The 11,247-nt window shown below is 50.3% G+C and overlaps 1 protein-coding gene across 5 annotated transcripts in view; it reads right to left on the bottom strand.

Annotated features, from left to right (window-relative positions):
* Window positions 1-974: 974 nt before the first annotated feature.
* CLN3 (ceroid-lipofuscinosis, neuronal 3) overlaps window positions 975-11,247 on the bottom strand; it is a 15,186-nt gene continuing 4,913 nt past the window's right edge. For 4 of the 5 annotated variants that reach the window (XM_011933487.1, XM_011933486.1, XM_011933490.1 and 1 more), the window contains 11 exons: window positions 10,854-10,933; window positions 10,648-10,733; window positions 9,764-9,836; window positions 9,533-9,676; window positions 7,404-7,516; window positions 6,274-6,320; window positions 6,125-6,193; window positions 5,975-6,030; window positions 5,753-5,846; window positions 1,430-1,570; window positions 975-1,332 (listed from right to left, as the gene is read on the bottom strand). In XM_011933487.1, coding sequence (XP_011788877.1) covers window positions 1,213-1,332; window positions 1,430-1,570; window positions 5,753-5,846; window positions 5,975-6,030; window positions 6,125-6,193; window positions 6,274-6,320; window positions 7,404-7,516; window positions 9,533-9,676; window positions 9,764-9,836; window positions 10,648-10,733; window positions 10,854-10,933 — 1,023 coding nt within the window. In that variant the 3' untranslated portion in view covers window positions 975-1,212. The remainder of the gene's footprint in view (window positions 1,333-1,429; window positions 1,571-5,752; window positions 5,847-5,974; window positions 6,031-6,124; window positions 6,194-6,273; window positions 6,321-7,403; window positions 7,517-9,532; window positions 9,677-9,763; window positions 9,837-10,647; window positions 10,734-10,853; window positions 10,934-11,247) is intronic. The other variant, XM_011933491.1, reaches the window with a different exon arrangement.

Here is an 11,247-nt window from a genome sequence, read left to right on the forward strand (position 1 = left end):
CTTTTAATCTCAGTACTTTGGGAGGCCGAGGCAGGATTGCTTGAGCTCAGGAGGTCAAGATCAGCCTGGGTAACATAGGAAGATCGCATCTCTACAAAAAAAAAAAATTACCTGGGCTTGGTGTCGTGCACTTGTAGTCCCAGCTACTTGGGAGGCCAAGGTGTGAGGATTGTTTGAGTCTAGGAGGTCCAGGCCACAGTGAGCCATGACTGTGTCACTGCACTTCAGCCTGGGTGACAGAGTGCAACCCTGTCTCTAAAAATAAAAAAAAATAATAAAAAATAAAATGCCTCAGCAGGGTGTGATGGAACAGTGAGCAGCAGATAGATTTGATGGGGGCTGGACTACATGATAAAGCAACTGTAACAAAATGTTAACATAGAACCTGGTAGTGCACACTCAGGGTGATTCACTGCACAAGTCTTTCCACTTCTCTGGAAACTTTCATGCTGGAAAGAATGTCCAACATGATTGTTTATAGATTGTACCATACAATGAATACATGAATGAATGAATACATAAGGCCTAAAAACGGCAGAGGCCAGGCACAGTGGCTCACACCTGTAATCCCAGCACTTTGGGAGGCCAAGGTGGATGGATCACCTGAGGTCATGGGTTTGAGACCAGCCTGACCAACATGGCAAAACGCCATCTGTACTAAAAATACAAAAACTGGCCAGACGTGGTGGTGCACAGCTGTAATCCCAGCTACTTGGGAGGCTGAGGCAGGAGAATTGCTTGAACTGGGAAGTGGAGGTTGCAGTGAGCCAAGATCGCGCCATTACACTCCAGCCTGGGTGACAGAGCGAGACTCTTGTCAAACAAAATAAAACAAAACAAAACAAAAAAAACAAACAAAAAGAGAGGAATCTGCTGACATACCTTCTTGATGCTGTCTATATATAGGAAAGTGGTCATGTATTACTTTTATAATAAAAGTATTTTCTTTTTAGAGACAAAAACAGCGCAAGAAGTCCATGGATAAAATCGGCATTTATTCAGAGGGCATGATGCCAGGAAGAAACTCCCTGAGCAGGAGACAATGGCTAGCCCCACCTGCAAGGGGAACAAGGTCTCAGCCCTTCCCTACTCCCAGCCCTGCTGGAAAGGCCAGGAGCACAGTTCATGGAGGGGCTCTAGGGTGGGCCTGGGTATGTGACCTGCCCCTCTGCCCACAGGTGAATGTGACCTGCGTCCCAAGGATCCCGAGTATCAGGAGAGCTGGCAGAGGAAGTCATGCAGAGGCAAAGCCAGGAGCCCCGACAGGGAGATCCCCAGTGTGTCAGAGATGCAGGTGGCCGCCATTGCAAACTCCCGGTGCTCATCACTGGTCTGGGAGGGCAGAGAGCAGGGGTGAGGCTTCAGTCCCAGACATCCCTGCCCTGGGTGTCCCTGGACAGGCCACCCACAGCCCTTGCCCGGTGCTGACCTCCAGGGCGATGTTGTGGAAGGTGTTCACGTAGGCTGCGCCTCCCAGGAGCCCCTCATACAGAATGATCAGGAAGACGAAGTAGATGCTTGGCAGAAAGCCGAACCACACGTCCGCCAGCAGGAATGCCAGGTTGAGGCACTGTGAGCAGAGGGAGAGGTTGAGCCTGGGCCCAGGGTGGGGCAGGGAGGGAGAGCGGGCCTCTCCTCCAGGGGCCCTTGGTTCTAGGAGATACTGGTGAAGGAGAGGGCTGCCAGGCCTAGATAAAATCTCAACACCAGCCCAGGGTGGTGGCTCACACCTATAATCCCAGCACTTTGGAAGGCTGAGGCAGGCAGATCACCTGAGGTCAGGATTTCGAGACCAGCCTGGCCTGGTCTCTGCTAAACATGGTAAAACCCCATCTCAACTAAAAATACAAAAATTAGCTGGGTGTAGTGGTCCTGTAGTCCCAGCTACTTGGGAGGCTGAGGCAGGAGAATCGCTTGAACCTGGGGAGGCAGAGGCTGCAGTGAGCCAAGATTGCACCACTGTACTCCAGCCTGGGCAACAGAGAGAGACTCCATCTCAAAAAAAAAAAAAAAAAGAAATCCCAACTTCAGCCTGGTGCAGTGGCTCATGCAGGTAATACCAGCACATTGGGAGACCGAGGTGGGATGATCACTTGAGGCCAGGAGTTTGAGACCAGCCTGGGCAACATAACAAAACTCCGTCTCTATAAAAAATTTAAAAATTAGTTGAGCGTGGTGGCATGCACCTGTAGTCCCAGCTACTCCGGAGTCTGAGCAGGATTGCTTGAACCCAGGAGGTGGAAGCTGCAGTAAGCTATGACTGTGTCACTGTACTCCAGCCTGGGTGACAGAGCAAGATCCTGTCTCAAAAAACAAACAAACAAACAAACAAACAAAACCGGAGGCTTTCTAAAGGAAGTGGGACCATCAAAACCAGGATTTCTCAATTGCAGCACTCTTGGCATTTGGTGCTGGTTGTTCTGTGTGGTGAGGGCTGTCCTGTGTACAGCAGTGCATTTAGCAGCATCCCTGACTCTGCCCACTAGATGCCCATAGCATCCCTTAGTTGTAACAACCAAAGAATGCCTGCAGACGTTGCCAAACATCCCCTGGGCAGCAAAATTGCCCCTGTTTGAAAAACCACTGGTTCACTATGGTAAAACAAGGTGGGAGTAGGCAGGCATCCTATTCAGCTGGGCTTGAACTCCTGGCCTCAAGCAGTTGCTGCCCCTCTGCCTCAGCCTCCCAAAGTGCTGGGATTATAGGCAGGAGCCACCGCACTTGGCCAGGAAGCCTCCTTGATCCCCACCCCAGGGTGTAGGTCCCACCTCTGTATTCCAGTCTCTCAGGGAGGTGCCATTCTCCTAGCCCTGACCATGCTACATTGCCTCTTGTGTAGTGTGTAGGCAACCTCCTGGCGGTTCATACATTTCGTATATGTAAACATTGCCTGGGGATCTAGGTACAAATGCCCCAAGCAGCACTTACCCTAGAGCTCCTAAATCATTAAATCTGAGGTGGACTTAAAGATGAGCATTAAAAAGGACACACCCCTAGCCAGGTGTGGTGGCTCATGCCTGTAATCCCAGCACTTTGGGAGGCCAAGGTGGGTGGATCACCTGAGGTCAGAAGTTCAAGACCAGCCTAGCCAACGTGGCGAAACCCCATCGCTACTAAAAAATACAAAAATTAGCCAGGTGTAGTGGCACGTGCCTGTAATCCCAGCTACTCAGTAGGCCGAGGCAGGAGAATCGCTTGAATCCCAGAGGCGGAGGTTGCAGTGAGCTGAGATCACGCCATTGCACTCCAGCCTGAGCAACAAGAGCGAAACTCTGTCTCTAAAAAACAAAACAAAACAAAAAATTATCCGGGCGTAGTGGCGTGCACCTGTAATCCCAGCTACTCAGAAGACTGAGGCTTGAGAATTGCTTGAATGTGGGAGGCAGAGGTTGCAGTGAGCCAAGATTGCACCACTGCATTCTAGCCTGGGCAATGGAGCAAGACTTTATCTCAAAAAAAAAAAAAATTATAGCTAAAAACATGTAGCTTAAAACCATAAGCTACATATTTCAGTGGTATCTAGAAGCACCCCAAGTTATAAATCTGGGGTTTTGTGGGTACAAACCCTGGGCTTGCAGCACTGCTCAGATAAATAAGGAAAAAGGTTGGAGGATATTTACATGCTTTTGCCATAATATTAAAGTGTAATTTTTTTTTTTCTTTTTTTTTGGGGGGGGGATAGGGTCTCACCCAGGCTGGGATACAGTAGCATGATTATGGCTCACTGCAGCCTGGAACTCCTGGGCTAAAGCGATCCTCCCGCCTTAGCCTCCCAAGTAGCTGGGATTACAGGTGAATGTCACCACACCCTGTTGTTTTTTGTAGAGATGGGGTCTCATGATGTTACCCAGGCTGCTCTCTCAAACTCCTGGGCTCAAGCAATTCTCCTGCTTGTTTTTTTTTTTTTTTTTTTTTTTTTTTAGAGATGGGGGTCTCACTATGTTGCCCAGTCTGGTCTCAAGCTCCTGGCTTCAAGTCATCCCCCTACCCTAGCCTCCAAAAGCATTGGGATTACAGGTGTGAGTCACAACACCTGGCCTACAGTATTTCTATTTCTGTATTTTGCTATCACAGAATTGAATTCCTAAGGTTTTCTTTTCTTTTTTGGAGATGGAGTCTTGCTCTGTGTGGCCCAGGCTGGAGTGCAGCGGTGCGATCTCAGCTCACTGCAACCTCCGTCTCCCAGGTTCAAGCAATTCTTCTGCCTCAGCCTAGCGAGTAGCCGGGATGACAGACAGGTGCCACCACGCCCGACTAATTTTTGTATTTTTAGTAGAGACGGGGTTTCACTGCGTTGGCCAGACTGGTCTCGAACTCCTGACCTCAGGTGATTCGCCCACCTCCGGCTCCCAAAGTGCTGGGATTACAGGTGTGAACCACCACTGGTGGAGTTCCTAGATTTCAAGAGCAGAGGACTTTCCTGTCACAGTTGACAGTTTATTGTAACAGTTATCTCCAGGGACTGTGGATTTGTAACCTTGAAACAATGAATACTGGTTATATGAAACTCCTTTTATTAGACTGTTGTAAGGAAGGGTGTTTGTGCCCTTAAAGCTGTAAACTACTGTTTGCCAAGGGCAGTGGAATTTGCTCACCACCCTTAAGATAAATAACCCATTGACTACAAAGTCACCAATTCTATTATAATTAACTATCTAGAATAAAGGAACTGTACATGTTCTTATAGTTAGAAACATTATTTGAAAGCCTGTCTCTCTGCATGAGGTAAGTGACCTATGATCATGCCACTGTACTCCAGCCTGGGTGACAGAGGAAGGTCCTGACTTTTTCTTTCTTTTTCTTTTTTTGGGAGACAGGGTCTCGTTCTGTTGCCTAGGCTGGAGTACAGAGGCATGACCTTGGTGCACTGCAGCCTTGACCTCATAGGCTCAAGTGATCCTCCCATCTCAGCTTCCTAGTAGCTAAGACTACAGGTGTGCACCACCATACCTGGCTAATTTTTGTAGAGATGTGATTTTGCCATGTTGCCCAGGCTGGACTTGAACTACCAGGCTCAAATGATCCACCTGCCTCAGCCTCCCAAAGTGCTGGGATTACAGGCATGAGCCACCTGGCCCAGCCCAATCACCACACGGCTTAAAACACACACACACACACGCATACATACACAATACAAAACCTTGTTCTTCCATTCTTTCTTTCATCTCTATTTCTTACAACTACTCTGAAAAATAGGTATTGGCCACACCCAATTTATACATGAGGAAATTGCGGCTCAGAGAGGTTCTGAGACCTGCCCTAAGTCACTCAGTGGCTGAGTACTGAAGCTCGGTTTTGCTTGGCTCCTGAGGCTATACATTTTACATGGAGCCCTGCTGGACTTCGGTACCCTGTGCTAAGAAATGATAGTGTACAATTTACACTTCCCTGTAATCCCAGCACTTTGGGAGGCTGAGGCCAGCACATCACCTGAGGTCAGGAGTTCAAGACCAGCAAATATGGCAAAACCCCATCTCTACTAAAAATACAAAAATTAGCCAGGTATGGAGGTAGGCGCCTGTAATCCCAGCTACTCGGGAGACTGAGGCAGGAGAATCACTTGAATCTGGGAGGCAGAGGTTGCAGTGAGCCAAGATTGCACCACTGCACTCCAGCCTGGACAACAGAGTGAGACTCTGTCTCAAAAAAAAAAAAAAAAAAAATTACACTTCCTACTGATAGTGGGAAGCAGGAGAGTTTGGGGAAGCTGGAAGCCAAGGTAGGAACGGAGTGAGGGGCAGGGGTTTGGTACCTGCAGCAGGGCCAGGGCCCAGGTGAAACGGATGTGACAGCAGCGGAGAGAAGAGCGGGAGGCAAAGACGCCAGCCTGGTACAACATCTGGTACCTGAGGTTAGGGTAGGGAGTAGGAGAGGATGCTCCTCCAGGGACCATCCCACTCCCCCAGGTCCCTGCTGAGCAGGGCAGCCCCATCACCACGGCACCCTCCCAGCCCACTGCCCTCGCTCCTCTTACCAGCGGTATTGCTGAGCGTGACTCAGGGAAGTGTTCCGGAAAAAGAGGAGTTCAAACTGCAGCAAAGACCAGACAGGGGAGATGGATGGGGCCATGTGGGTCCCAGCCGCAGTCACCACCTCCACATCCCTCCCAGCACCCCTCACTCACAAGTCCCTGGTTGATGAAATATTCGGCAAAGTAAACCACGACCAAGGGGACAATGTACCACAGCAGACCCTGGAAAAGGCAGAAGATATAAGCGGGGGGCCCGGAGGTGAGCAACTCCCACGGGGACACACCCCAGCCATCATCCAAACCTTGAACACTGTCCACCTTTCCCGAAGGGAGAGGCTGGAGCTGGAGCCTGCAGGGGAACAGAGAGAGAAGGGCAGATGAAGTTTTCACACTGAAGACTCGGCAAAGAGGCGCCGGTGTGACAGAATTAACCAGACCACGCAACAGTGGGAAGTGACTTACATGCCACTGGATTGGACACATAAAAATTGTTAAAATGGCTGAGCGCAGTGGCTCACGCTTGTAATCCCAGCAATTTGGGAGGCTGAGGCGGGCGGATCACCTGAGGTCAGGAGTTCAAGATCACCCTGGCCAACATGGAGAAACCCCATCTCTACTAAAAATACAAAAATTAGCCGTGTGTGGTGGCGGGTGCCTGTAATCTCAGCTACTCAGGTGGCTGAGGCGGGAGAATCACTTGAACCCGGGAGGCAGAGGTTGCAGTGAGCTGAGATTGTGCCATCACACTCCAGCCCGGGCAACAAGAGTGAAACTCCGTCTCAAAAAAATAAAATAAGATAAAAAAAATAAAATAAAATGGTAAACTTCGAGTAATATACATACTTTTTACCATGATGAAAAAAAAAGCTAACCAGGTGAGACCTCTTCATGTCTCTTTTTAAATTGTTTTTATTTTTTGAGACAGAGTCTCACTCAGTTGCCCAGGCAGGAGTGCAGTGGTGCGATCTCGGCTCACTGCAACCTCTGCCTCCTGGGTTCGAGCTTATCCCTTTGAACACTTCCAAAGGATCACTTGAGCTAGAACATCCCAGCTTATCCCCACCGCAGGGCCTCAGCACTTGTGACTGGAATGCCTGGCACATGGTAAGTACTCAATTAATACCTCTCCCTCCCTCCCTTTCTTTTCTTTCTTTCTTTTCTTTTTTATGACAGGGTCTTGCTCTGTTGCCCAGGATGGACTCAAACTCCTGAGCTCAAGAGATCCTCCTGCCTCACTCAGCCTCACAAAGTGCTGGGATATTACAGGCATGAGCCTCTGTGCTGGGCCTCAACAAGTATTTCTCAAATAGACAAAGGCTTTTCCCATAACCAGTACACTCACTCTCTTTCCCCTCATAACTGTGTCCATTGCAGAGAGGAAAAGGCCAAACCCAGAGAGAAAGTGACCTCTCTAAGGGTCTGTGTCTCCTACCTGGCTTCAACTCCGGGGCCTCAGTTCTTATGAGGGGCTGCCGGGCTGAGCTCTCTGCCTCTTCTTCCCCTCCAGGGTCCTGGGCCTCAGGAGATGTGAGCAACAAGAAATAGCTAGGAGTAGGATGAAGGCAGGGTCAGAGAACCCTACTGGCTGGGAAGGTCCCCAGGGACTGTTTAGGCCACTCTTTTCCCAGGGAACACCTCTACCTTTGAACACTTCCAAAGATGGGTAGCTCACTGCCTCTAAGGCACCTACACTGTGCTGGAGAGCTCCAATTGTAGACAAAGGCTTCCTTCTTTGGAGCTGAATTTATCTCCTTGTTGTTACTATTCACGGGCCTTTGTTTTGTTGTGATTTTTTTTCAGAGACAGGGTCTTTCTCCATCACCCAGGCTGGAATGCAGTGGTGCAATCATAGCTCACTGCAGCCTCGACCTCCCAGGCTCAAGCAATCCTCCTGCCTCAGCCTCCCAAGTGGCTGGGACTACAGGCATGTGCCACCAAGCCCACCTCATATTTTCCATTTTTTGTATAAATGGAATCTTGCTATGCTGCCCAGGCTGGTCTCAAATTTCTCACCTCTAGTGGTCCTCCAGGTTCAGTCTACTAAAGCACTGGGATTACAGCCACAAGCCGCTATGCTCAGCAGGTCCTCGTTTGGACTGCTGGCTCATACCAAGCAAGTCAGTTCTGTTTTCTGGCCATTATTATTCTAATGGTTGCTCTAGTTCCCACTAATTATACGTTCACTCTGTGCTAGGCCAGAACTTCCTCGATTTTAGTCACTTAGGTTCTGGCTTCATGTTATTTGCCATATCCACTTTCCTCCTGTGTGTATATATATATATATTTACTTAATATTTTCCTTTAAAGGGACTCACTTTTTCTGCCTGGACTTGTCCTAAGCACTAATCTTGTGAAGGGTCAGGTGTGATTGGCTAGTTCAAAGTGTTTCCTTTTTTTTTGTTTTTTTTGAGATGAGTCTCGCTCTGTTGCCCAGCCTGGAGTGCAGTGGCATGATCTCGGCTCACTGCAACCTCTGCCTCCTGGCGATTCTTCTGCCTCAGCCTCCTGAGTAGCTGGGACTACAAGCAAGCGCCACTAAGCCTGGCTAATTTTTGTATTTTTAGTAGACACGGGTTTCACCCCGCCACCATACCTGGCCAAAGTGCTTCCTAATATGTATGAAAATACAAGAACTATATCAGGCCAGGCACAGTGGCTCACGCTTGCATTCCCAGCATTATGGGAGGCCAAGGCAGGCGGATCACTTGAGGTCAGGAGTTCAAGACCAGCCTGGCCAATACAGTGAAACCCGTGTCTACTAAAAATATAAAAAATTAGCCAGGCCTAGTGGCATGGGCCTGTAGTCCCAGCTACTTGGGAGGTTGAGGCAGGAGAATCACTAGAGCCCGGGAGACCGAAGTTGCAGTGAGCTGAGATCACACCAGCCACTGCACTCCAGCCTGAGTGACAGAGAGACTTCATCTCAAAAAAAAAAAGGACTAATCAAAGTCCACCCTCATCCTACTAATCACCTTGGGAACCACACTGTGCTGAATGCATTACCCTCATCACCTCCCAGGAAAGCAAGAACGACTGCCATTTGAGATATGGGGAAACTGAGGGTTCAGAGAGGTGGAGTAACTTGTTCAACGCCACACAGCTAAAAAGTAGCAGCTCCAGGACTCACACCTGGGGCTACCAGAGTCCAGATTCCACCTCCCTTCAGAGCAAGGTAGGGACTTGAAGGTTGCAATCATAATCGAGTTTTCTTTCTTTTTTTTTTTTTTCCCTGAGACAGAGTCTTACTCTGTCGCCCGGGCTGGAGTGCAATGGTGAGATCTCGGCTCACTGCCACCACTGCCTCCAGGGTTCAAGCAACCTCCTGCCTCAGCCTCCTGAGTAGTTGGGACTACAGGCACCCGCCAACACACCTGGCTAATTTTTGTATTTTTAGTAGAGATGGGGTTTCACCATGTTGGCCAGGCTGGTTTCCTGACCTTAGGCGATCTGCCCTCCTCGGCCTCCCAAAGCACTGGGATTACAGGCATGAGCCACCACGCCTGGCCATGGCCAAGTTTTCTCTCCTTGGATCCCTCTCCCTCCCAGTTCAGGGCAACTCACCTGGCCAGCAGCAGGGCAGGGATACCCAGCATGGAGAGCAGGGTCTGCTGGGGGGAGAGGCCAGCCTGGGTGAGGCCCAGGTAGGACAGGGCCCCCAGCAGCCCAGCTCCCCCAGTCCCTGAGGACCACCAGGAGATCACAGCCCTGGGAAGGAGAACACAGGAGCATTCAGGAGGACCAAGGCCGACCATGTGACAGCCTCTCCCCACAGTCCCTGCTCCACCTGCTTACCTGGGGTAGAAAGCAGTGAGGGAGAGGAAGGTGACCTCCCCGAGGCCTGATGAGATGCTAGCCAAGACCACACCTGGGGGGAGGACAAGCAACAGGGTGGTAACACCTCACCTTGCCACATCGCCCAGGCCCCTAAGGTGTCTGGCCATGGCCTCCTCCATATCACCTCATAGAGGCTCCAACAGATCTCGTGTACAGGCCAGGTTCCAGGTCTGAAGCAGAGTCCCCCTCCCCTGTGTGTCCCTTCATGGAGAGTGGCACCTCCATCCACCCAGTTATCAGACCAGGAGCAGACATGCACCCTTGATGTCTCTGCCCCTCCATCAGTCTTTTTCTTTTTATTTTCTTTTCTTTTTGGAGATGGAGTCTCGCCCTGTCACCCAGGCTGGAGTACAGTGGCGTGATCTCGGCTCACTGCAATCTCTGCCTCCCAGGTTCAGGAGATTCTCCTGCCTCAGCCTCCTGAGTAGCTGGGATTACAGGCTCGTGCCACCACACCCAGCTAATTTTTGTATTTTTGGTACAGACAGGGTTTCTCCATGTTGGCCAGGCTGGTTTCGAACTCCTGACCTCAGGTGATTTGCCTGCCTCGGCTTTCCAAAATGCTGGGATTATAGGCATGAGTCAATGTGCCCGGCCCATCACAGAGTCTTGACTTTGTTCACCTCAATCTCCGTCTAATTCATCCATTTTTTCCCATCTCCTCCACTGCCTACCCCTTCAAACTGTCCCAGTATCCCATCTCCTACTGCTGATAGCCCTAGCAGGCTTCTAAGGGTGACAGAATGAATCCCTTTCCTCTGGGAGGCTGGGGAGACTCTTCCCACAAATGCTCTGATGAGGTTCCTCAGGGACCCCCATCTGACACAGAATCGCACACTCACCACACAGGCTGGTCCCCACAGAATGAGAAAAGGCAACCAGGACGAAGCTTCCAGCAGCACAAATCCCACTGACAAGAACCCGGGGGCTGAGGGGGCCAGAACGGAAGAGAGAGGGAAGGTCAGTCTCTACTCTCAGCATCTCAGCCCTCCCGGCCTCCCCATTCTCAGCTCCTGCCTGCCCTGCCTCCTGCTACTCCCACCCAGACCTGTAGGGCAGCAGGTGAAGGCCAAGAGGAGCCAACAATTTGATGACGAGCGTGGGGAGGATGTCTGCCAGGAGCACGGCCTGGGACAGGAGAAAGGAGTGAGACCCCAGAGGTTCCAGGGGACAACCCTCCCAACCACGTGGCCAAGGAGAGGTAGGAGCCGGCCTGCTACAAACACAGGCTCTGGGGTCAGGCACACCTGGGTTCAAGTCTCAGCTCTGCCACTCCTTAGCTGTGTGTCAAGAGTTTATATTCTATCAGCTTCAGTTTCCTCATCTGGAAAATGGGGATATCATAGCGCCTAGCTCACAGGACTGCTGTGTGGATTAAACGAGCTAATATATGCTACATACAGAAAGGGCTCAGAAACTTTATACATATATATAAAAACCTT

The sequence above is a fragment of the Colobus angolensis genome, unplaced genomic scaffold (assembly GCF_000951035.1).
Source record: "Colobus angolensis palliatus isolate OR3802 unplaced genomic scaffold, Cang.pa_1.0 Scaffold128, whole genome shotgun sequence".
Taxonomy (NCBI): Eukaryota; Metazoa; Chordata; class Mammalia; order Primates; family Cercopithecidae; genus Colobus; species Colobus angolensis.